This window comes from Rattus norvegicus, chromosome 16 (genome assembly GCF_021556685.1).
Source record: "Rattus norvegicus strain SHRSP/BbbUtx chromosome 16, alternate assembly SHRSP_T2T, whole genome shotgun sequence".
In the NCBI taxonomy this organism is placed as follows: domain Eukaryota; kingdom Metazoa; phylum Chordata; class Mammalia; order Rodentia; family Muridae; genus Rattus; species Rattus norvegicus.
Genome location: NC_141549.1, coordinates 45,347,048 through 45,374,259, shown reverse-complemented (window position 1 = coordinate 45,374,259; position 27,212 = coordinate 45,347,048). Strand labels below are relative to the sequence as shown.

At 41.7% G+C, this 27,212-nt stretch overlaps 2 protein-coding genes across 1 annotated transcript; both read right to left on the bottom strand.

The window, feature by feature from the left end:
- The window catches only part of Erich1 (glutamate-rich 1), a gene marked incomplete at its 5' end in the record, with an annotated part of 52,793,804 nt that overhangs the window by 38,290,104 nt on the left and 14,476,488 nt on the right, over nucleotides 1-27,212 (bottom strand).
- Nucleotides 16,315-21,748, bottom strand: Spcs3 (signal peptidase complex subunit 3). Its single transcript, NM_001191073.1, is given in 5 exon segments — nucleotides 16,315-16,668; nucleotides 18,038-18,153; nucleotides 19,629-19,705; nucleotides 20,157-20,230; nucleotides 21,606-21,748. Coding segments are annotated over 5 exon segments (543 nt in total). The 3' UTR covers nucleotides 16,315-16,535.

Genomic DNA, 27,212 nt, shown 5'->3' with positions numbered 1-27,212 from the left:
GCCAATCCTGTGTAACCGCGAGAAATTCCCTGGCTTTCCCTATATAAACCCCCACCTTTAGAGGCTCGTGGTGGTCGGCCCTCTATCTCCTGCGTGAGAGGCGCGGTGTGTCGGCCCGAGACCTCGGTGTCGGCCTGAGATCTCATTAATAAAGCTGCCTCTTGTTATTACATCATGAACGGCTTCTCGAGCTTCCTGGGGTATGCCGCCATCCCGAGACTGGAGCGAGAGTCCCAACTTGGGGTTCTTTCATTTGTTCTTTCATTTTTGGGGGCTCGTCCGGGATGGGAGCATGACCGCCCAGAGACTCGAATGCCTCCTGGAGGTACTTTGGTGTGCGTGTTGAGAGTGGCCACTGTGTGTGTGTGTTGCGCGCTGTAAATTGTGTTTTTCGGTACCTGTTTATTTTTTTTATTTTTTTTTTATTTTTTTTTTTACATTTTATTTTTTCTTTTTATTAACTTGAGTATTTCTTATATACATTTCGAGTGTTCTTCCCTTTCCCGGTATCCGGGCAAACATCCCCCTCCCCCCTCCCCCCTCCCCTTCCTTATGGGTGTTCCCCTCCAAACCCTCCCCCCATTGCCGCCCTCCCCCCAGCCAGTCTAGTTCACTGGGGGTTCAGTCTTAGCGGGACCCAGAGCTTCCCCTTCCACTGGTGCTCTTACTAGGATATTCATTGCTACCTATGAGGTCATAGTCCAGGGTCAGTCCATGTATAGTCTTTAGTTAGTGGCTTAGTCCCTGGAAGCTCTGGTTGCTTGGCATTGTTGTACATATGGGGTCTCGAGCCCCTTAAAGCTCTTCCAGGTCTTTCTCTGATTTGTTCAACGGGGGTCCTATTCTCAGTTCAGTGGTTTGCTGCTGGCATTCGCCTCTGTATTTGCTGTATTCTGACTGTGTCTCTCAAGAGCGATCTACATCCGGCTCCTGTCGGTCTGCACTTCTTTGCTTCATCCATCTTGTCTAATTGGGTGGCTGTATATGTATGGGCCACATGTGGGGCAGGCTCTGAATGGGTGTTCCTTCAGTCTCTGTTTTAATCTTTGCCTCTTCCTTCCCTGCCAAGGGTATTCTTTTTCCTCATTTAAAGAAGGAGTGAAGCATTCACATTTTGATCATCCGTCTTGAGTTTCGTTTGTTCTAGGGATCTAGGGTAATTCAAGCATTTGGGCTAATAGCCACTTATCATTGAGTGCATACCATGTATGTCTTTCTGTGATTGGGTTAGCTCACTCAGGATGATATTTTCCAGTTCCAACCATTTGCCTACGAATTTCATAAAGTCGTTGTTTTTGATAGCTGAGTAATATTCCATTGTGTAGATGTACCACATTTTCTGTATCCATTCCTCTGTTGAAAGACATCTGGGTTCTTTCCAGCTTCTGGCTGTTATAAATAAGGCTGCTATGAACAGAGTGGAGCATGTGTCTTTGTTATATGTTGGGGCATCTTTTGGCTATATGCCCAAGAGAGGTATAGCTGGATCCTCAGGTAGTTCAATGTCCAATATTCTGAGGAACCTCCAGACTGATTTCCAGAATGGTTGTACCAGTCTGCAACCCCACCAAAAATGGAGGAGTGTTCCTCTTTCTCCGCATCCTCGCCAGCATTTGCTGTCCCCTGAGTTTTTGATCTTAGCCATTCTCACTGGTGTGAGGTGAAATCTCAGGGTTGTTTTGATTTGCATTTCCCTTATGACTAAAGATGTTGAACATTTCTTTAGGTGTTTCTCAGCCATTCGGCATTCCTCAGCTGTGAATTCTTTGTTTAGCTCTGAACCCCATTTTTTAATAGGGTTATTTGTTTCCCTGTGCTCTAACTTCTTGAGTTCTTTGTATATTTTGGATATAAGGCCTCTATCTGTTGTAGGATTGGTAAAGATCTTTTCCCAATCTGTTGGTTGCCGATTTGTCCTAACCAGAGTGTCCTTTGCCTTACAGAAGCTTTGCAGTTTTATGAGATCCCACTTGTCGATTCTTGATCTTAGAGCATAAGCCATTGGTGTTTTGTTCAGGAAATTTTTTCCAGTGCCCATGTGTTCCAGATGCTTCCCTAGTTTTTCTTCTATTAGTTTGAGTGTGTCTGGTTTGATGTGGAGGTCCTTGATCCACTTGGACTTAAGCTTTGTACAGGGTGATAAGCATCGATTGATCTGCATTCTTCTACATGTTGACCTCCAGTTGAACCAGCACCATTTGCTGAAAATGCTATCTTTTTTCCATTGGATGGTTTTGGCTCCTTTGTCAAAAATCAAGTGCCCATAGGTGTGTGGGTTCATTTCTGGGTCTTCAATTCTATTCCATTGGTCTATCTGTCTGTCTCTGTACCAATACCATGCAGTTTTTATCACTATTGCTCTGTAATACTGCTTGAGTTCAGGGATAGTGATTCCCCCTGAAGTCCTTTTATTGTTGAGGATAGCTTTAGCTATCCTGGGTTTTTTGTTATTCCAGATGAATTTGCAAATTGTTCTGTTTAACTCTTTGAAGAATTGGATTTGTATTTTGATGGGGATTGCATTGCATCTGTAGATCGCTTTTGGTAAAATGGCCATTTTTACTATATTAATCCTGCCAATCCATGAGCATGGGAGATCTTTCCATCTTCTGAGGTCTTCTTCAATTTCCTTCTTCAGTGTCTTGAAGTTCTTATTGTACAGATCTTTTATTTGCTTTGTTACAGTCACACCGAGGTACTTTATATTATTTGGATCTATTATGAAGGGTGTCGTTTCCCTAATTTCTTTCTCAGCTTGTTTCTCTTTTGTATAGAGGAAGGCAACTGATTTATTTGAGTTAATTTTATACCCAGCCACTTTGCTGAAGTTGTTTATCAGCTTTAGTAGTTCTCTGGTGGAACTTTTGGGATCACTTAAATATACTATCATATCATCTGCAAATAGTGATATTTTGACTTCTTCTTTTCCGATCTGTATCCCCTTGACCTCCTATTGTTGTCTGATTGCTCTGGCTAGAACTTCAAGAACTATATTGAATAAGTAGGGAGAGAGTGGGCAGCCTTGTCTAGTCCCTGATTTTAGTGGGATTGCTTCAAGTTTCTCTCCATTTAGTTTAATGTTAGCAACTGGTTTGCTGTATATGGCTTTTACTATGTTCAGGTATGGGCCTTGAATTCCTATTCTTTCCAGGACTTTTATCATGAAGGGGTGTTGAATTTTGTCAAATGCTTTCTCAGCGTCTAGTGAAATGATCATGTGGTTTTGTTCTTTCAGTTTGTTTATATAATGGATCACGTTGATGGTTTTCTGTATATTAAACCATCCCTGCATGCCTGGGATGAAGCCTACTTGGTCATGGTGGATGATTGTTTTGATGTGTTCTTGGATTCGGTTTGCCAGAATTTTATTGAGTATTTTTGCGTCGATATTCATAAGGGAAATTGGTCTGAAGTTCTCTTTCTTTGTTGTGTCTTTGTGTGGTTTAGGTATAAGAGTAATTGTGGCTTCGTAGAAGGTATTCGGTAGTGATCCATCTGTTTCAATTTTGTGGAATAGTTTGGATAATATTGGTATGAGGTCTTCTATGAAGGTTTGATAGAATTCTGCACTAAACACGTCTGGACCTGGGCTCTTTTTCGTTGGGAGACCTTTAATGACTGCTTCTATTTCCTTAGGAGTTATGGGGTTGTTTACCTGGTTTATCTGTTCCTGATTTAACTTCGGTACCTGGTATCTGTCTAGGTAATTGTCCATTTCCTGAAGATTTTCAAGTTTTGTTGAGTATAGGTTTTTATAGTAAGATCTGATGATTTTTTGAATTTCCTCTGAATCTGTAGTTATGTCTCCCTTTTCATTTCTGATTTTGTTAATTTGGACGCACTCTTTGTGTACTCTCCTTAGTCTGGCTAAGGGTTTATCTATCTTGTTGATTTTCTCGAAGAACCAACTTTTGGTTCTGTTGATTCTTTCTATGGTCCTTTTTGTTTCTACTTGGTTGATTTCCGCTCTGAGTTTGATTATTTCCTGCCTTCTACTCCTCCTGGGTGTATTTGCTTCTTTTTGTTCTAGAGATTTTAGGTGTGCTGTCAAGCTGCTGACATATGCTCTTTCCTGTTTCTTTCTGCAGGCACTCAGCGCTATGAGTTTTCCTCTTAGCACAGCTTTCATTGTGTCCCATAAGTTTGGGTATGTTGTACCTTCATTTTCATTAAATTCTAAAAAGTTTTTAATTTCTTTCTTTATTTCTTCCTTGACCAGGTTATCATTGAGTAGAGCATTGTTCAATTTCCAAGTATATGTGGGCATTCTTCCTTGATTGTTATTGAAGACCAGCTTTAGGCCGTGGTGGTCCGATAGCACCCATGGGATTATTTCTATCTTTCAGTACCTGTTGAGGCCCGTTTTTTGACCAACTATATGGTCAATTTTGGAGAAAGTACCATGAGTAGCTGAGAAGAAGGTATATCCTTTTGCTTTAGGATAGAATATTCTATAAATATCCGTTAAGTCCATTTGGCTCATGACTTCTCTTAGTCTGTCTACATCTCTGTTTAATTTCTGTTTCCATGATCTGTCCATTGATGAGAGTGGGGTGTTGAAATCTCCCACTATTATTGTGTGAAGTGCAATGTGTGTTTTGAGCTTTAGTAAGGTTTCTTTTACATATGTAGGTGCCCTTGTATTTGGGGCATAGATATTTAGGATTGAGAGTTCATCTTGGTGGATTTTTCCTTTGATGAATATGAAGTGTCCTTCCTTATCTTTTTGATGACTTTTAGTTGAAAATTGATTTTATTTGATATTAGAATGGCTACTCCAGCTTGCTTCTTCTGACCATTTGCTTGGAAAGTTGTTTTCCAGCCTTTCACTCTGAGGTAGTGTCTGTCTTTTTCTCTGAGGTGTGTTTCCTGTAGGCAGCAGAATGCAGGGTCCTCATTGCGTATCCAGTTTGTTAATCTATGTTTTTTTATTGGGGAGTTGAGGCCATTGATGTTGAGAAATATTAAGGAATAGTGATTATTGCTTACTTTTATATTCATATTTGGATGTGAGGTTATGTTTGTGTGCTTTCATTCTCTTTGTTTTGTTGCCAAGTCGATTAGTTTCTTGCTTCTTCTAGGGTATAGCTTGCTTCCTTATGTTGGGTTTTACCATTTATTATCCTTTGTAGTGCTGGATTTGTAGAAAGATATTGTGTAAATTTGGTTTTGTCATGGAATATCTTGGTTTCTCCATGTATGTTAATTGAGAGTTTTGCAGGATACAGTAACCTGGGCTGGCATTTGTGTTCTCTTAGGGTCTGTATGACATCAGTCCAGGATCTTCTGGCCTTCATAGTTTCTGGCGAGAAGTCTGGTGTGATTCTGATAGGTCTGCCTTTATATGTTACTTGACCTTTTTCCCTTACTGCTTTTAATATTCTTTCTTTATTTTGTGCGTTTGGTGTTTTGACTATTATGTGACGGGAGGTGTTTCTTTTCTGGTCCAATCTATTTGGAGTTCTGTAGGCTTCTTGTATGTCTATGGGTATCTCTTTTTTTAGGTTAGGGAAGTTTTCTTCTATGATTTTGTTGAAGATATTTACTGGTCCTTTGAGCTGGGAGTCTTCACTCTCTTCTATACCTATTATCCTTAGGTTTGATCTTCTCATTGAGTCCTGGATTTCCTGTATGTTTTGGACCAGTAGCTTTTTCCGCTTTACATTATCTTTGACAGTTGAGTCAATGATTTCTATGGAATCTTCTGCTCCTGAGATTCTCTCTTCCATCTCTTGTATTCTGTTGGTGAAGCTTGTATCTACAGCTCCTTGTCTCTTCTTTTGGTTTTCTATATCCAGGGTTGTTTCCATGTGTTCTTTCTTGATTGCTTCTATTTCCATTTTTAATTCCTTCAACTGTTTGATTGTGTTTTCCTGGAATTCTTTCAGGGATTTTTGTGTCTCCTCTCTATGGGCTTCTACTTGTTTATTTATGTTTTCCTGGAATTCTTTCAGGGATTTTTGTGTCTCCTCTCTTTGGGCTTCTACTTGTTTATTTATGTTTTCCTGGAATTCTTTCAGGCATTTTTGTGATTCCTCTCTGTAGGCTTCTACTTGTTCTCTAAGGGAGTTCTTCACGTCTTTCTTGAAGTCCTCCAGCATCATGATCAAATATGATTTTGAAACTATATCTTGAGTTTCTGGTGTGTTTTGACATTCCATGTTTGTTTTGGTGGGAGAATTGGGCTCCGATGATGCCATGTAGTCTTGGTTTCTGTTGCTTGGGTTCCTGCGCTTGCCTCTTGCCATCAGATTATCTCTAGTGTTACTTTGTTCTGCTATTTCTGACAGTGGCTAGACTGTCCCTATAAGCCTGTGTCAGGGGTGCTGTAGACCTGTTTTACTGTTTTCTTTCAGCCAGTTATGGGGACAGAGTGTTCTGCTTTCGTGTGTGTAGTTTTTCCTCTGTACAGGTCTTCAGCTGTTCCTGTGGGCCTGTGTCTTGAGTTCACCAAGCAGGTCACTTGCAGCATACAAGTTGGTCTTACCTGTGGTCCCAAGGCTCAAATTCCCTCGCAGGGTGCTGCCCACAGGCTCTCTGCGGCGGCTGCAACCAGGAAGACCTGTCCCGCCCCTTCCGGGAGCTTCAGTGCACCAGGATTCCAGATGGCCTTTGGTGTTTTCCTCTGGCGTCCGAGATGTATGTACAGAGAGCAGTCTCTTCTGGTTTCCCAGGCTTGTCTGCCTCTTTGAAGGTTTAGCTCTCCCTCCCACGGGATTTGGGTGCAGAGAACTGTTTATCCGGTCTGTTTCCTTCATGGTCCGGCGGTATCTTGGGCAGGGGTCCTGCCGCTCCTGGGCCCTCCCCCACGGGAGCCCCGAGGCCTTATACAGTTTCCTCTTGGGCCAGGGATGTGGGCAGGGGTGGGCAGTGTTGGTGGTCTCTTCCGCTCTGCAGCCTCAGGAGTGCCCACCTGACCAGGCGGTGAGGTCTCTTTCCCACGGGGTCTGGAGCAGAGAGCTGCTGCGGGCCGGGATCCGCGGGTGTGGGACTTCCGGTAAGCACAGGACGTGCCCGGTCCTAGAGGAGTTCTGCCTCTGTGCGTCCCGATTTCACCAGGCAGCTTTCTTGCAACAGAGAACTTGTTCTTACCTGTGGTCCCGAGGCTCAAGTTTGCTCGCGGGGTGCTGCCCACAGGCTCTCTGCGGCGGCAGCAACCAGGAAGACCTGTCTCGGTACCTGTTTAAAGCTTGAGAGTGCACTCGGGTGGAAGAGGTTCCCCACCCGGGGCAGGCTCCTGGGAGTAGATTCGGATTCCTACTCCGGGAGTAGACGAGGTTTCCTACTCCGAACAGCCATTTTCTTTTTCCTTTTTAGATAGCGGAAGGGGGGGTGCGCCCCAACTCCGCAGGCTCTGGGAGACGTTCCACGAGCTGAATTTTGTCGGGAGGACCCGGCAACTGACAATCAAAAAGATTTGACTGTGTTTAAAATCTTGGACTGACGATTGTGTTTGAAACCATGGAACTGTTTGCTTTGTTCGTTGAGTTTTACTTGGTCCCCTTAGTGCTTAGTGAGTAAGAAACTTAATTTTGTGGACCCCGCTCTAGTGGCGGTGTGTTGGTTGATAGCCAAAGTTAATTTTTAAAGCATAGTGTTTTATTTGTGCTTGTGCTCACAGCCAGCTGTGATGAGCTGGGGAAGATTTAAATTTTGCTTGGGAGCAAAGAACCTTAAAGGGACAGGCTACATTAGAATTGCTACAGGAGGAACTATCTGAAAAGGCTGAGAGGGAGGTGGGAGAGGACTCTAAGGAAAACAAGAACAAGAAAGGAATTTCTACCTTTTGCGGCTTGACCTTCAACATTTGCTCACAGAAGGAGAGCGCTCATTAAGAGAAGTTCTTTAAGGGAGCCTTCCTTATCTGCTGGCCTTATTCCAAGGGAGGAGTCAGTCTCCAGCATTAAATTACTTTTCTCGTTGGTCATCATTAACATGGAGAGTGCCTTTGATCCTATTCCCACAGCAGCCAGTTCCTGCCCCTGTGGTCAAAATGCCCCAGGTTGGGGGACAAAAAGTGCCCCTAAAATAGTTTCAAAGAATCTACCACAAACTCTAAAGAACTTTGTTTTGTTTTGCCAGTCAAGATTTAGAATTCAGGCTTTGGCGGTGGCCAAGGTCAGGATTAATGTTTTCTTTTCCATGGACTTTTAAACCCAGTGAGACAGTTTGGTAAAGGGCTGCTACTGAGGTCCTGATAGCCCCAGGTGAACTGGTTACAATTCTTTTGTCAGCCACCTGGCATCTAGCACCCAGGTTCTAACCATCTCTCCATCCTTTTGTTATTAGCTGTTACTAGAAGCCTAGTGTCATTTGGAGGCTGGTTCTCTTGAGAGGCAAAGCCACGGAGCTGACACTGAAGAGAGATACTCCTTGAGGGAAAATCTAAGCTTGTGCTTATTTGTACAATGGCCTTTTTGTCCAAGAAAGGCCTCCTGGTTTAGCTGTGTGACTAAATGCTATTTGCCCTCTTCAGTAGACCTCTATTCTCAAGATACTCTTGTTTTCTCACCGTCCCATTTGAGATGCTTGTTAGTAACTGTTACAGGTCTTCTTTACCACTGAGGAAAGACGGAATCCTACTAGAGGCCAGAAAGAATGTTCCAGACACAGATGGAAGGCCCTCACTTCTGCCTGTTGACTTCAATACGCTTAAAGGTAGGGAGTGCCAGGTCTGCTGCCAGGCTCCAAGGGTGGGTCTCTGAGGGGCTGGAAAATGCCCCACCAATCTGGCTAAGATAAGGAAAGGATATGAAGAGAAAGTTACAGAAATTTAAAGGGTTAAGTTGCTGAGAGTTAGTACAAGTTACAGAGAAAGTAAGATTAAAAGAGAAAAGAGGTAAAAAAAAAGAGCAGGAAGCTAGGAAAGAAGAAGTTAGAGAGCTAAAGAGAGATAAAAGACAAGAGAGGAACATATACTGGCCATAGTAGTTAGGGAACCTAGGAAGATAGTACCTGGCAACAGAAGAGAATTCCTGGCTAAAGATCAGTGTGCCTAATACGAAGAAAAAGGACACTGGGTCAGGGACTGCCCAAGAAAGAACAAGAGGGGCCACTGGAGAGCTTCTTGGTCCTAGAGTGCTGGCTATGTACAGAGATAGAAGGGAAGTGTGGATACAGGGACCCAATGCTCTGTGCTCCTATGCCCCCCACCCCCCTGTGGGCCAATATCCAAAGACCTTGAGTGCAAGGGGCTACTGGCAACGAACAATACTTATGGACTGCCCGAAGAACAGTGGACCTTGGCGTGGACCGGGTAACCCACCCACTAGTTCATGGTCATCCCTGACTGCCCCTATCCCTTGCTCATGAGAAAATTGCTCTCCAAAATGGCTTGCGTGGGCTAAAATGGCTGGGTGAGGCCATGTGTATGCATATCTACAGACTGTGTATGTGGAGCTTAAGACCTGTCTCAGTGCACCAGTACCTGATGCTGGGAGATGTGTGGCTTAGTGCTTTCCTGCCAGTCGGGCACTAACAATTATCACCCAATCCAGGACTTAAACTGTGGTAGAGTGGCTGATGTTTTGCCTTTGAATAGAGTGTCCCAAAAGATGGGACCAGTGGTCAGCTGCCATGGAATAGATCCTCCAAATGTTGGGGACAATCTGGTCACCTTGCTGCCCAATCCGGACCTGGAGCCACTGCAACATGAGTGTCAAGCACTGGCAGAAGCCCATGGGTGGAGGAAAGACCTCTGCAACTGGCTGATTGACCCCTGCTGAAAGCTGAGGACCTTGTCCACAGACGGGAACAGTTCTCTTCATGAATGAAGGTCAGAGATAAGTGGGTGCTGCCATGGTGGACAACACGATGTCATCTGGGATGGCTGAACTTCTACCCCCCAGCACATCAGCACTGCAGATGCCTTTACCATCTCTTGGATGCCCTGGTGAAGCCAACAACTGCAAGAGGCAGCCTCGATAGTCATCAAGAAGATACTGGAAGAAATCTTTCCCCAGTCTGGAGTGCCCAAGGTAATCTGGTCAGACAACGGCCCTACTTTCGTTGCCAAGGTAAGCCAGGGTGTGGGCAAGTATTTAGAGGTCGATTGGAAATTACATTGTATCTACAGACCTCAAAGTTCAGGACAGGTAGAGTAAATAAATAAAACTCTAAAAGAGACCCTGACCAAATTAAATTGACCATGGAGACTGGCGCAGACTGGGTGACACTCCTTCCCTCTTGCTCTTTTTAGAGCAAGAAATACCCCTTCCAGATTCAGCCTTACCCCCTTTGAGATCTTATATGGGGCCTCAGCTCCCCTGACTGTATTAGATGATGTTACTGAACCAACATGTCATAGTAATAATGATTTATGTGCCAGGCTAAAAGACTTACAGGTGATACAGAAAGAAATCTGCTCACAGCTGACAGCAGCCTATGCTCCGGAGACCCCTGAGACATCTCATCAGTCATCAGTTCCAGGTCGGAGACTGCAGCTACACTGAGCCCAGACACTTGAGCCTCACTGGAAAGGACCATACCTGATGCTGCTGACCACCCTGATAGCCGTCAATTCTCAGCTTTCACCAGCCGTGTACTAGCTGTTGGGGCTGAGAGCCGGGACCTAGGGGGCTGACACTCAGCATGTTTGCCCTGGGTTCCATCGAGATAGGTGTGGGGATAGGTTTACAAATGATGTAACATTACATACGTTAGTACTCCTAATACTTCTTGAGACTGTACCTCAGGGATCACAATCTGTATAAGTTTGGAAGTTCTAAAAGCTAGTCATGACCTTGGTGTATAGGCTTAGATAGTGTCCAGATTAGAATCCTCATGTTAAGACAACAATACCAAGCTGTTATGCTAGATGAAGCTGAGTTCTCCATGTAGTTCTAAGATTAGAACAACTCACAACAAGTAGAGGGGAATGAAGAGTTAAATTTCAAAAAGTTAGTCATAAACAAGGTCCGGACGTACCTGAGGGAGACTATAGGGCTTGCCTGACCATTTGGAGCCACCCCCTCCCCTTCCTTCACTCCCTAGAGGTGACTCATCCCCCTGCTGAGTGTGATGGATCATCCCTCCCCACATTGCTGAGCGGCTAGGTAGCACGTACTCTTTGCTGATGTAACTCCGCGCCAAAAGTAACTGTGAGTCCTTTGAATTAGCCAATCCTGTGTAACCGCGAGAAATTCCCTGGCTTTCCCTATATAAACCCCCACCTTTAGAGGCTCGTGGTGGTCGGCCCTCTATCTCCTGCGTGAGAGGCGTGGTGTGTCGGCCCGAGACCTCGGTGTCGGCCTGAGATCTCATTAATAAAGCTGCCTCTTGTTATTACATCATGAACGGCTTCTCGAGCTTCCTGGGGTATGCCGCCATCCCGAGACTGGAGCGAGAGTCCCAATTTGGGGTTCTTTCATTTGTTCTTTCAATAACACTAGAGGCCAAGCAAGGGTGCATTTCTTTTGACTTTTCTTGAAACCTCCACCCAACTAATTCAAAATTCATGGGGATTAGAAGTGAAAGAATGTGAATCTTTGGGGACAGTCCCCATGCCAAAACAAAACAAAAAAACACCACCACCAAAAAACCTGGAAGGTCCTTTCTCACATCTTGTAGAAAGATGCTTTAATAACCACAGCAGCTACACAAACTACACAAATAGAAATAAATTCACTACAACTAATGGAATTCTGTTGTTTGATATCATGGGCTTTACATTAACTCAGAACTTTACTGTACTTTCCAATATTGAACAGAGAGCAGCCAAGAGGAGGTAGTAGCTCTGTGTTTCTTTCTGCATTCTTATGCTAGCCAGGTGGCACCTAAGGAAATGGCAGCCACTAAAGAGAGGAAAATACACACACACACACACACACACACGCACATACACACACACACACACACACACGGCAGCCACTAAAGAGAGGAAAATACACACACACACACACACACACACACACTCACACACACACACACACACACACACACACACACACACACACACACACACCTACCTTCTCAAATTAACCCAGGACATACCCACTAGGAAAAGTCTGATTCCTGCCAAACTTTGGCTATTTGAGATCTACACTGCACCCCAGAATTTTCTTCCTCACCATGGTCAGTAAAGTCTTTCCTATTATTTGAATAAGTCATTACTTAAGTTACAGCCAGTTAAAGCCCCAAACAAGGGAATATGCTGGATTTTGTGTCTCAGAGGTTTAACTGTAATCAGCACCTTTGTTCCCAACTCTGAAATGCCTACTTCCAAGTACTCACAGATAAGTGATGTACGAAAGGGCATAGGCAGAGGCTTGAAAGCTCCTTCAAATTCGGTGTCTTTACATGTATCAATACTCAAGTTCCCACACAGGATGGGTAACAAGTGGTCACACAATAGACAACACTATGGAAACAGAATTTTTGCTTTAATGCTTTTCCAGGAAAAAATAAAAGGACAAGTGTCAAACAAAACTTATATAAGGAGCAAAGAATGTTCTAGCACAGGGTATTCTAGGGTAGGTTAAAAAGCAACCAACAATCTGAAGGAAGGCTCATATTACTCATTAGAAGAGATTACAATCTTCCAAACCCATCTTGTTTTGTGTCATATGAATATTTAATCTCAGTTGGGGGTTTGTACCCTGCCTTAGATCATTCAGTTCCCAGATAGAAGACACAAAACCTTTATATTTATAAGCATTAAAGCACTAGAGCTGGGCAGATATCTACCCTCTAAGGTATTAGAATCTACTTCCCCATCAATAACCTGCATTTTAACTTGCCATGTTCCATCTGGGGAGTTTTTAACTTCAATTGGCCAGCCATGTTTTCATGACTTACTTAACCTGTGGTGGTGTCTTCCCTCTCCACCTTCTTCTCCTCTCTTATGGTCCTGCCTCAATCCTGAAGGCCAGGAACTGAAACCCCACCTACATCTCTTCTGCCCAGTTATAGGCTGTTGGTATCTTTATTCAACCAATAGCTTTAAATTAAGGAGCAAGGTCACATATCGTCACTTGGTGTATGTGAGGATCCTCTCATCCCTGGGACAACTAGAACCAGTATTTAGCATTATAATACATGGCTACAAACCAAACCTTAACAGTTTTTGATGGATCAATTTGTGTGTGCAAGTGTGGTTGCTGTTATCTGGGTCAAACCAGAGTTAATATGCCCAGGACCTGAGGCTCAGAAAATACACTGGGCTTTTACAGAGAGATTCATTTCTTCAGAGCAATACATGACATAGAACGTGAGTGTTTTACGTGAGTCTCTTAGGGCTTTGGACTGTTTCCAAAACTGTTTAGAGCAGTCAGTCCTCTTACTATGACAACCTGGGACAGGGCAGTGGCAAAACCGGGAGCGACAGCACCATTTATCTTTATTGGACAGTCCAACTATTCTTGAAGAGAAAAGAGGCAAAATCAGGAGTGTGTGTGTGAGAGAAAGCAGTGTTTACAAAGGGGAGACTGTACAAAGTCTAACTTATCTGGGGGTCGCATTAGTCACAAGCACTTCATCATCATTTATAGGTCACCTGCCTATCAATTGCCAGACACTGTGCTGTACTGGACAAGACACAAACACAAATTTGACAGCCTGCCCTCCAAGGACTTCCAGCCAAGGTTGGGAGCAGGAGCACTCAGCCTCTGGGAACACCCTGACTAGAATGAAGGAACCCCCAAAACCCCACTGTACTACACACTCCCTTCTCAAACCTCAAGTGCACTGCTGCTTTTTAGTTTAGCAGTTTCAAAAACACATAAATCTGGAAGTCTTTAAAATGCACATTTTTACTCAGAAAAAAAATCATCTTTATTAGAAAAATGTTGAATATTTATTATAGTTAAGAAAATTTGCACATATATATTCAGCTTTTTATGAATTATTTTCTTGTACATTTGTTTAAGTAAACAACTTCCCAAATTTCATAAAAACTATGAAATAAAACTTTTTCAAACATACAACTTTGAACCACTGGCAGTCTCACAGGTACACAGACTTGTTACTGAAAGCAAGAGAAGCTTTTGAAATAGATGTTTGCTTACAATCAAAGGTCATAGCTATATGGTCAAAGTATCAGAAGGCAGACTCTCCGTTATCAGCCCCTGTACCAGCCCCAATTCAGAGCTTTAGATATAAAGTCCAATTCTTCGCAGGAATTCTTGGCTAGCTAGACCACTGAAGAACTGTAAAACAATTACCGGAAAAGAAATTTGAACCAACTAGTTTTCCTATTATATTCTCAACTGTTTCTGAAGCCATTATTTTCCTTTCAGCACGAGGACACTAAATGCAATGGCCAGGCATAAAGCACACAGTCAAGACTTTTAGTTAAGACTGAAAGGGATATGCTGAGAGCCACATTTTCAAGTTCATTTCTAACTGCAACCTCTCTACTAAGATACTAAGATATTTACACAGAATCACCTCTGGGCTCAAACTCTGAAGCACTTAGTCTCTGTAAAGATCTGATGAGACTTCTCTATAACACTGAGACTAGAGATGCTTATCAAACATACAAACTTTGTAGGTTATAGAATCATCACAAATTGATAAAGCCTTGCACACAATCGAATTCCCAAGAAACTGGGCTAGGGGCAGGCTGGAGCAGCCATATTTTGAGCAGCTCCCTTAGTCTGGTAAAAGCAAAGGACATTTGTCACACTGGGCTTTCCTTAGCAAACCTGTCAGATAAATAGTAATTCTAGACAATGTCAATGCTAGTTAGGCCGTGCTCAACTAACAGATCCACTCATCACAAAAGTATAGCCAACTGTTAACTGAACTGAGGTGTGGCTTTGATGCTCTAGGCTTGTCAAGGCTTCCTTAGCTAGAACACACCCAGACCTAAGCTTTGACATTTGCAGATTTTACACATCTAGTATCTGTCTGGTCAATATATAAAGCTCATTTGTAGGTATAAAACATAGCAGAAGCTCAGATCCTTATGAACTCTGTGTTAATCTCTCCATCACCTTTCTGACTTCAGATCACTAAAGTGGTTTCCTGTTCACAATCTGTTGAATAGAAAACATTTCACTGATTCCTATCATAGTAAAGAATCATTTTATAGACAAAGAAACAGAGACCCTGAAATGTTTAAGGAACCTGCTAGTGCCAATCTCAAAATGTGCCTTTGACCTTTATACTGGTAAGAAAACCTCATGCATTTGTAAGAACTGTACCACCACATACAAGAGCTGTTAAAATGAATGTCACCCAACACATGAGGTAAACAGAACAAATGCTAGTAAGCAGCCCTTTTAGGTAACTGAAGAATGTACATAGTGTCTACTCCTGCACTTAAGAGTAGCAAATTTGCAGATGCTAATTCTAAGGGCATTTATCAATGAGGAAAATAAATTTCATGTCAAATATAATTATATATTCAATCATATATAATGTATTTAATCTCTAAATTATTTTACAAACCTATATAGTTATCTTAACATGGGTAAAAATGAATATACACAAAGATATCACTGTCTAAGATGTTGGCTGCTAGAATGTTAGTTTTGTACTCTCTCATTCCCAGAAGGAAAATGACAGTAACAAACTACAATAAAATTATATGAATGTGACCAATGTGTTAACTTAGGTATAGAAAGAGTCCACTGCTTGCTTTTTAATTTGGGTGCAAGTCAGTACGTTTCTGGGTTTCAGTTTCTTCACCTGCAAAGAGCTAATATTAGCACTCTGTACCTCGTTAGGACTACTCAAGACAAAATTGAAGCACATGAAAGAAATCTGTAGGTGGAAAAGCACAAGACAAATTCTCTTACTCTTTCAACTATAAAAATATGGAGCTAAGAAAACTGTAGTTAATCACAGAGGCAAGTTCAGTGGGACAAATTCAATTCAGGAGGTAATCCATGCAAACATTTTCAACTTTCTATGGCAAAGGTAAAAATGTATAGAGATATACAAAGAAACATTCTGAACATACACACATTTGGTTGGGTTGAAACTTTAAAATGAGCCTGCTAAATTTACAGGATTCAAAGAGGTCCTTACTCCTTATTTGGAGAAAGCTGCTACTCACTCAAGGAAAGCAAACCTGCTGGAGATTTCTAAAACAAATGGAATAAAATTCTACCACTCTGCTCTTTTGTAAACCAGACTTCAAAGGAACCACATGAAAGTGTCCAGTAATCTAGCATACACTAAGATAGAAGAGAATGCCCATAAGTCAGGACCATCTGGCATAAACACCAAACATGAAATTCAGAATTCTTATGACCCCTAAATAAATGTTTTATTTATGCCCTTTATGCCCGCAAATAAATGTTTTAAACCTATGCTGCTGACAAATTCTTCCTATGCAGTTCCCTCATTCTCCATACTACTCCTTCTCTGGTAGGCTTTTTTTTTATCTTTCTGTTTACAAAGCTCAGCTTAAGCACCTCAGAACCTTTCACTTCAACTGTGTCTTCTGATCTGAGTCTTTCTTACATCAAAACAAAATAAAACAAAATAAAAGAAAGCAAGCAAACAAGCAAGAAAGATCAATGAAGAAACTGGGAAGAGATGAGATGCAATTCAACATGTATAAAAATATGTTTCAAATTCATAATAATTTAGTAACTCTTGGTGATTTCGTATGTATCTGGAAATGGGACAGATATATGTCCCGATCCTGTCACAAGAGGTAGAATTCCAGCGTTTGGTACAACATTCCAGGAGAGCGTCAAAGTGACATTCCTGTTTCCCCTACAAAGAGATGTAAAAAGCAAAGGTTAGCTGAACTTGTCATTTAAGAAAAATTTCATCAAGTGTTATGGGGCCACACACTTCATCTATAATTAGCTGTTTCTAATAGACAAACCATAACAATGTTCTTGTATCATTTGAAATCCACAGATAGCACTAAAAGACATCAACATTAAATTCACAGGTAGCCTAAATGTCCAACCTAAACTCACAGCTGCAGCTAATTACCAACAAAAAAACTTACATGAATAGATCCCAATGAAGAGAAAATGAGACTCATGCTAGGAATCAAAAGGCAACAGTCTGACATCTAATTTTGCCATTATTTAGAAGTGCAAACTGCAGCAGATCAAAATCTATTGTAATTCAAATTCTTTATTTGCAAGTCCAAAGATGGTCAAATTGGTTCTTTTCCTAAATCTTTTCTTATAAACCATAAAATGTCAAAGTGACCTGAGATCCTGATCATCAACCATTCTGATTTCCTCTTCTTCTAATTTGGGGGGTGGGGGGGGATAACTTAAAGAAGCAGGACTAGACTAGATCTTGATCCATCGCATTGCCTCCTCATGCAAGCTCCTGACTGGAGTTCAGAAAGCAGAACTTTCATGTGACAGTGATGACCTTCCCAGACATGAGGAACCCTATGTCCCTGTACGTCCAACAATAACAGCTATTGTATGGGTTACTTTTCTGTAAATATGACACAGGATACAGTGATCTCAGAACAGGGACCCTCAACTGAGGACCCCATTAGCCTGGCAGGTAGGGAAGCTTACAGAGCATTTATAATTAATGACTGACATGGAAGGGCTCAGGCCCCTGTGGGTGGCGCCATCCCTAGGCAGGTAGTCTGGGGTGTATACAAAAGCCAACCGAGGAAGCTAATAAGTGGCATTTTTCCAAGGTATCTGCCTCAGTTCTCTCCTTGGCTTCCTCTGATGATAACCTGTAACCTGTAAGCCTATATAAAGATTTTCTTCTCCAGCTGATGTTTTCCCTCCTGTTTTATCAAAGCAACAGAAAGGAAACTATAATAGCTGTGGACTTTTATTGTGACTACTGTATGTAGCATTACTAGAGAAATGATTACAAGACAGATGACAAGTTTTCTCTTTTTTCAGTCTTTCAGCTGAGTTGAAAATACACAAACACTTTTCTCACAAACTGTTGTACTAATAATTTTATCCCCTTCCCTTCTTCACTGTCCTGGAAGTTGAACCAGATCCTGGACATGTCACGACAATGCTCTGCACTGAGCTATTACTACCGCAAGAACAGTATTTTTTTTCTTTAAAAGAAAAACACATTTCATCAGTTTCTCACCAATGTTACTTAGAAATGTTAAAAATGTCAAGGAATCACTCACTTGAGGCCATTTCCATCGTCAAAGAAGAAATACTTTGTCTTCATATCTTTCAAAAGCAGCTTTGGATTATCACCTCTCAAAACAATCTTGTCCCAAAGGACAACTTGGTTCAGAGCCTGCATCAATTGAAAGTAATGAGACAAGTCCTCACGAACATTATCACTTCAAAATCAAAGTCTAAGTAAGCAAAGGGCTGAACAACTACAAGGAATTCTATAGATTACTCACCAAAGCAATAATTTAATTCTAAATTAGTGTTAGCTTACTGGTTTTACTGAGGTAAAGCAGAATTATGAATACAATTTAGTATACCCATCATAAAAGTAATATTGACACTCATAACTTTTGGTTACACACTCAATAGTGCTTATGTACAGCAGTAATTCTGAAAAAGAGCTTTTTCTATTTTTAAAATATTTTGACGATTTTTAAATGCAGAGGTCAAACCTCTTATTTTGAAGCTTTTTCTGCTGTCTTTAAAATGTTTTGTTGACTTTAACGCTCATTCACCCCAGTATGCCCAATGTCTAATGAAATATCTAGCATAAAATATATAGACCAAAAATCAGTATATGAAGCTGTGTAATATGCTGCCTACTAAATACTAATAAAGGTCATATAAAATATAGACCCACCTATAATTACAAATTACCTACTGTCTTAGTTAGGGTTTCCATTGCTGTAAAGAAACACCATGACCAAGGCAACTCTTTTTTTTTTCCGGAGCTGGGGACCGAACCCAGGGCCTTGCACTTAGCTAGGCAAGCGCTCTACCACTGAGCTAAATCCCCAACTCCCCAAGGCAACTCTTAAAAGGAAAACATTTAATTAGAGCCACCGTATAAAGACACAGCAGCTTGAAGGCAGACATGGTTCCAGAGGAGCTAAGAGTTCTACATCTTAATACAAAGGCAGGAGACTGGATTCCACTTTCTGTGGAGCTTGAGTATGGAGACCTTAAAGCCCCACCTCCACAGTGACATACTTCCTCTAACAAGGCCACACCTACTTGAACAGGGCAGTACATCCTACTAGTGCTACTGCCTATGGCCAAGCATGGAAACACATATCAGTGTGGGGTACATAATTATTTAAATCATCACACCTACCTACAACGATGAAAAACAAAGTTGTTTTTGGCAACAACATAGAAGCCATGTTTTATTTGTGTGTATCTCAATTTGATATATTAAATAAGCCATTCCATACTTTATAGTATTAGCACTTTAAGAGAAGCTGAGGCAGTTAAGCAATAGTCTGCTGTAACAGCGTGAACATATTTCTGGGCCCTTAATGCTAGAGAGCTACAAGGCATACACAGCTTAAATAGCTACTGCAGGGGCGAATGCTTTCTCACTACAGCCTTCTACTAGCTTGATTTCTTTTTTAAACTAAGCTATGAAGGTCAGATATTCTGAATATATAAAAATTGAATTCTTGGGCCAGTGACACAACGCAACGTATGGGGTACAATCAGTGGAATCCTTAGGGTAGGGGAGAACTGGTTTTCCAACAAGTAATTTTTTTAAAATTACTTCCTTTCATAAGAAATGTTTTAAAGGAAACTATTATAATATATTTAAATACTTACATTATTTTTTGTTGAATATTCTGCTGATAAATAAAGAAATAATTGCTTAACATTCCAATCAAATATATTCTCTAGATGTAAACAAATTAAGGACTCTAAAGACTGAAAAGCAGCACACAACTTTCAAACAGACCTTATTCTTAAAACATCCATAGCAACATGAACATTAAAACAAAATAGAATAGGTAGTTCAGGAATGTACCAAGTCACTAATTTAAAACAAAATACAGGATATATATATATATATATATATATATATATATATAGCCCATTCCAAAAGGGAGTGTGTGTGTGTGTGTGTGTGTATGTGCAGTTCATCATCCCCCCTTCCTGTAAACATGATTATGATTATTGACTTATTTATTTAAAAAAATAAACATAAGAAACTGAAACTTTAATTCTGTCCACTGAGTCTAAAAGCAGGCTGGGGCAGAGTCAACAGTCATACTCCCTTTTCCCCAAACTCCTACATTCACATCTCATTTCAAATGTACAGAAAAAGCAATGCCATGCTTTCTTGAAGGATATCAGCTGTTATATCAAATGTGATGAATCCAAGGTCACTTCTTTCTCTAGGGCCAGTGAAGTCTTCTACATTTTTTCTAGAAGTAAAGATAAAAGTTTTATGATCCCTCACGGTATCACTCAAAACGTACCCAACTTGAAACAGGAAAGGCTGATTGTGTGCAGAAGTCAAACCTAAGTTTCACAGAGTAAACTTTGGTGTGAAAATCAATATTATAAATCAATACAAGAGAAGGCAGTCAACTGTTTTCATCTGCCTAATGAGAAGCTCCGAGGATACACAAGGGAAGAGAAAAAAAGAAAAAATAAAAGAAAAAAACATAAACGCTTTAGGTGGAGCAGGCAGAATGAGTGAATGAAAGCGGCAAAGGGGTCACAAGATAATCTGGAACACAGCACCTATTTATAACCGCATGCCATATGTCAGAGCCAACATGTATTTTCCAGAATTATCTTAAATTCATAGAACAATCCTTCCAGTGACTTTCTTCACTTACAACAAATGTTAACACCCGGGAGAGCAAGAAACCTGTTTAAGATCACATCAACATTCAATATGCTTCAAGTTTGCCTCAGCCATCACAGAACTGGCAGTGATGGCAGGACCGGTATCTAAACCACATCTATTTAAATCACCAACAGTACCTAAGAAAAATGTGGGGAAAAAATGAAAAATCAAAAGGAGCAGCAGTAGTAAGAGTAATCACTTGTTGGAGATTTTGACAAAAGAAAAAAAAATAAGTAAGCCAACGCTAAAGAACAGGGCAGATTATAGAAGACCATACACACAGAGTAGACAAGAATTAAAACCACTGCATGAAAGATAAAAGTGTCAGAAAATGGAGGGAAATGCTCTAAATAAAACAGGCAGTACGGAAAGAACCGTCACTTCGAAATTCTATTTTTAATGTCTCCAAAGACTTGTGCAGGTTGCTGGCTAAAGAATGACATTAAAAATAACAAGGGGCTGGGATGTTTAAAACGCCCCTGTGCATCTTGCCCATCCTAACTTCAAGGCAGCTGCTGCAAGTAGTGCGTCCAAGAGGAACAGCCAAACGTGTTCAGGGACTGTCAAAGAGAACCAACTTTGGCTGGATCCGACACCAGAGCCACCCACCGAGGCGCTTCCAGCCTCAGTCAAGCAGGGCTGTGGAAACCCAGGCCGGGAGGCTTGGGGGCTGGCTGGGGACCCCACGCGTGCTCGCAGACCGGGAGGCGCCAGGCGGAAGCGCGGGTGTGGGTGTGCTGTTGTGTTGCTCCCTCATTGGCCGGGTTGGGTGAGGGACGTGCAGAACAGGAAGGAAGGGGAGCGCTGACCCAGGCCACTCGGGAGCTAACCGCGCAGGGTTGGGGTCCGAGGGCCACCGGGACGCGCGTCCACGCGGTGAAGGGGCCTAGATGAAGCCCTCGGGGATCGCGCACACAGCCCCGGGAGGGGCCGGCCGCACTCACAGCATGATCCGCGAGACGTGCAGCCGCACCGGGACGCTCCTGTCTTTGAAGGCGGTGGTGATGAAACAGCCGAAGGTGAGCGCCGCCATCACACTCAGCGAGAAGGCGAACAGGGAATTCGCGCGCGACAGCACGGTGTTCATCGTGACGACCTTCCCTTGGGAGCCCCGGCTCCGACACCTGTACTTCAGGCTCCGGTTCCCGCGGCCGACCAGTCCCTCCCACCCGCGCACCCGGTGCGCACGTTCCGGGAGCTCGCGCCGCTACCCCGCCCCCTTCCGGTCCTCAGGCGGGAGCGCGCACGCTCCCACCCACTGGAACACACCCACCGCGCGGCCGTGCACGCGCCGAAAGGCGGTGCTTTCAGTCAATCCGCCAATCAACAACGGGTACGAGGGTTGGGTTTTGCCAAGGGGGAACCACCTTCTCCACCGCTCACTGTTTCCGTGGCCTCTGGCTTGGTATGGGGCAGTAGCCTTTTACTAGTTCGCCTTCAGTTGTGCTTATAGAGACTTAACTAACTACTCTGACAGTCATTTTCAAAATGTGTGGTATCAGCTCACCTCTAACAAAGTTGAAAGGGGAGGTCTGGGGTAATGAAGTCAATCAAATAGCGGTCAGGGCTATGTTAGTATGCCTTGGCTGCTGGACTAAATTCCTGTTGCTTTGCTTTCAACAGAGAACAGAAGCTCTACTTAAGTTATGTGCTTTTATACCACAATTCCAAATATTTCCAGTTCACCAAAATAGGTTGTTGTATAACATCTGCTGTAAACCATGCAGTGTTAATGAGAAACTGATATTGAAACACCTCAGTCATTACCATTCAATTAATTTTCATACAGCATACAGGCGGGACCTTTTAAGAATTGCCTAGCATATATTCTAGGTCTGGAATGGAGACTGTAACAGAAATAAGGCCTGACTCAAATGGAATAGAACAAGGAAATGAAATATGTAGTAATTATAGTCAGAATGGTCTTTAGATTTGTTTAAAACCTTGGTTTTTCAATCTCCCAGGCAGCCACACTATATTCAATGAAGGAAGGTTCTAATAAATAGTTATTGTGCTGCAACAAAGGTATAATGATCACTTTCTATCTCACTGAGGTTTATAACTGAGTAAAGTTATCAAAATCAAAGCAGCAGCCCAAATTATAGAAACAAGTGTAAAGACGGAGGGATGCTACATAGTGTTAATAAACAAAATGAGGAAGCCATGTATGTGGGGAGATGAAACAAATCATCCTACATACTACTTTGTATTATTATGATTGTGATTATAGTGCAACGTAGAGAAAAGATGACTGTTACAGATGATGAGGGCCAGAATAAATGAAATGTACTGAACACGTACAGGTGTATCTAAGACACACCCAATAATCTGTTCCCAGTAAATAAAATACCTGTGAAATGGCTGAAGTAAACCTGGGAAAGTGATGGCCTATTGAATGTTGTGGAATTTTCTAATCCCATTTTAGGATTTTTATCCTGCCTTGGATCATTCAGTTCCTGGATAAAAGACACACACAGCCTTTATGTTTACAGTAAGCTTTAAACAGCACAAAAGCTGAGCAGATATTTACCTTCTAAGCTATTAGAATCTACTTTCCTATTGATAACCCCAAGTTATTACTTATCATGTTTCATCTGGGCTGCTTGTAATTCCAATTGGCCAGCCCACAGGGCCATGACTCCTAACCCTGGCCAACTTTCTCTTCCGCCTTTCCCCTTCTTTCTACTGGTGGTTCTCTCTGACCTCCCATCTTCCTCCAGACCCAGGAATCCTAAAAACTGTTTATGTCTCTTCTGCCCAGCTATTGGCTGTCGGCATCTTCATTCACCAGTTGGAAATAACTTGGGGGAAAGGTCACACAGGTCACTTGAATCTAAGTGCAGATTCATTCTTCTCTGGGGCAACCAGGTCTTGGGGGCCCACACATAGAATTACAATACACAGCAAAAGGCTAAACCTCAACGATTACAGAAAACCTATCTGTGAATACTGTTGAGCTGTAAAGAAAAATGAAATCATGAACTTCACACATAAATGATGCAGCTAGAAAACATCATACCGAGTAAAGTAACCCAGACCCTGAAAGAGAAACCTCACCTGTTCTTTCTCATTGAAGGCTCCTAGCTCCAAATTTACCAAAGTGAATGCATATCTTGTAGAAACCAAGAGAGTGAAATGAGAGCATTAAAAGGCTGGGGGATTGGGGAGCAATGGAGAGAGGACAAGTAATCTGATCAGGGAAATGGGAAAGGGGGTTCTTAGGAAGAGAGAGGGAGATAAAGAAGGTGAGGAGATTAAAGAGGAAAGGCAGAGTATAAGCAATTTGATAGGGTAAAGGGGGGTTCCCTAGGGAGGGGAAAGGAGGTAAATTTAAGAAGGGAGAAAGATAAAAACAAAGGATTTCTGAAAAAACCGAAGGGGATCATACTATTAACTAATGACCTAAAATAATCCATTATGCATGTAATTCAGTGTATAAATGTACATATATAGAGTTAATGAACTTTTCTCATCTGGGCTAAAAATGTCCCCTCTAGGATCCAAAGACCACCTAATCAAACAAACAAACAAACAAACAAACAAAAAAGCATGAGAAACCATTTTTTGAATTGTTGACCAGGATTGTCCCCAAATATACAACCACTTGCTGTTGCCCTTGGTTGGCCTCCAGCAGTAGAAAGCAACCAAAGTCCTACCGAGCTATGACACCTATGAACCACATCTATGAAGCACAAGGTTCAGTTGCTTTAAGGGAGTACAGTGGTGGCCTGATTGGCTTGCTATAATCATCAGCCTTCTAATTGGATTTAATAGCCTTTCAACAGGGGGGAAACTATGGTACTAGAAAGCTAGCTAACAACTCAGTGCTAGTGAGTTATAGATATTAGAGAAGAATCAACAACCACCACTTAGTAAACCAGCATAATCCTTAACAATCCATAAATATTTGTCCTTAAACCCATAGATAGATATAGTCTTCTCCCTTCATCACAGAAACTTCTCTTTACAACAGATGAAGATCACTACAGAAAACCATAGCCGATCGCGGTGTAAGCCCTGTCCCAATGAATACATCTACAAAGCACTCCAGCTCCTAAAATCCAATGAAACATTTTAGAAGGGGGGAAGGAAAGATTGAAAGATCTATAATATCAGGGGGAGGGTTTTTTTTTTATGAAATTATGTCCCCTCATAATGACAGAAGCTACACCACATGACTGACTAAATGTGACCTCAACAAGGATTGTCTTCAGAGACAATGTCAGCAGAGAAAGCCACCCTACGACTGAACAGTATAACTGCTGGGTTTGATAACTCTAGCTGATCAAATGTCCTCGATTAATGTCTCACATAATTTAAACATCTAGTGGGTTTGTGACACAATGAAAATGAGGTGGATCAAGGCATGTTCATTGATGTAAAATGACAATATTTATATGACATTATTTAGCAAGAAAGAGGAGGGATGGGTGTTTGCTTTCTAATATGTATATTATCATGAGTCTTTTAGTGTTTGTTTTTATACGTTGACCTTTTTTCCAGTCATCTTGCTGTCTCCTCTCCTAATGTATTTTCAGATGCTGACTAAGCTGCCTGATTGGTAGAGATCATAAAATAAGAAATATTGGTTTGTGCCCGGCACTGCTGCCAAAAGTCCCAAAGGAGTTAATGGTTTCAATAATTAAAAACAATTTTTTAGATGATGCAATGTAATAACAACTAAATTGTATTTTAATTTTATTAAGAATTTAGCCCATAAGATGTTTGTTCAGAGTGTTAATAATAGCAAAAGAATGTATTTTAAGATCTTTCCAACTGACACACACACGTATATACATGTAAATACAAGTCTAGTTTAGGAAAATTGTTGCCCTACAAATAGACTTATATATGACTAAGTGGGGTGGAACCAAATAACCATTGTTTAACTCAGACACCCTTTTTAAAGTATAAGGGATCTATTTATCTGCCACAGAATCCTCAGTCATGTGATTTTTCATCCTATTTCTTATTTATGTATCATTTAGTGTTATTATGCCAGGAGTTTTTGCCATCATATAATGTGATCTTGCTAAGACTTTGGGTCTTAGAGATGATGCCCCATTGCAAAGGAAGTGACAAATGATGGGGAGATACCTCATTACTGTCTTGTAATCAACATCCCTCCTGCTACTGCAGATTCCAGTAGGTAACGCTATTTATGAAAATTCCTTTTAGCAAAGACTTAGTAAAAGGACCATGGTCAGTTAAACTGTTTTTAAAAACCTGTGAATAGAGAGATCAACTTCAGAAACAAACTCAAACCAGACCTCTAGAGCCTGAACAAGCTGACTGCTCCTACACATGTCCTATGCAAAGCCCCTTTTCTGTCTCTCTTTATTGGATGATTTGATGACCTAGTGGAAACTTAAAGTAGCATATTTTATAACTGGGATTAATTAGTCACTTTGAGATTTTTCACTGTGCAACCAAGAGTTTACTTCCCCTTGTTGCTCTTCACATAAAATGAATTACCTGATACAGTAGTGCTGGGAGGAAAGTGTGGGCTTGGTGTAGCTTCTCATTTCTGTGTCTTACTTTTTAAGAGATAGGTTCTCACCAGGGAGGTGGAATTTACTAAAGTGGCCCTCTTTGTTTCAGGAGAGCTACTACAATTATAGTTATAATTATTATAATTATTAGTATTATTATTTTCACTCTACATCCCAATATCAGCCCCCCTCCTCCCAGTACCCTCTTGAGTAGATCCTCCCTTGTTATTTTCTCAAAGGAGAAGGGGGAGCCCCCATATAGGTGTCACCCTATTACCCCACTCCTCCTATCCTTGAGCATATCAAGTTGCCGCAAGACTAGGTATTTCCTCTCTAATTGAGGCCAGACAATGCAGCCCATTTAGGAAAACAGGATCCAAAGGCAAGCAACAGATTCAGGGACAGCCCCTGCTCCTGCTGTTGCTACTACCATACCTAAATATAAGGGCTGTCTTAGTTAGGGTTTTAGTGCTGTGAAGAGACTATGACCACTGCAACTCTCATAGTCTCTTTATTTAATTGAAATCATTTAATTGTGGCTGCCTTACAGTTTAGAGTTTTTAAGTCCCTTGTCATCATGGTAGCAAGCATGAAGGCACACAGCAGGCATGGTGCTGGAGCGGTAGCTGAGAGTTCAACATTGAATTCAGCAGGAAGGGAGAGTGCCACAAGGTCACAATGCTTGGGATTCTGAAACCCCAAAGTTCACCCAGAGTGACACACTTTTTCCTACAAGGCCCCACCTACTCCAACAGGGTCATACCTCCCTATAGTGTTCCTTGCTATGAGCCTGTGAGGGCTACTTTCATTAAAACCACCACAAGGGTCAGTATTATTCTATTGGTAACAAAGGTAATATTTTGATTCTCATTTTTTATTTATCTTCTTTATGTGGAAAAATAAAGATGTTAATTGGACCCCTTCAAGACTTCATTATTTTGTTGCACTGGCCAAGATTATTGAGAAGTAAATGATCAAATATTTCACCTGGTGTGAGTTCTCCAAGCCTGAGCTTGGGCCTCAGACTGTCATGTGTGAAGAGATCATAGAAGCCTGTCC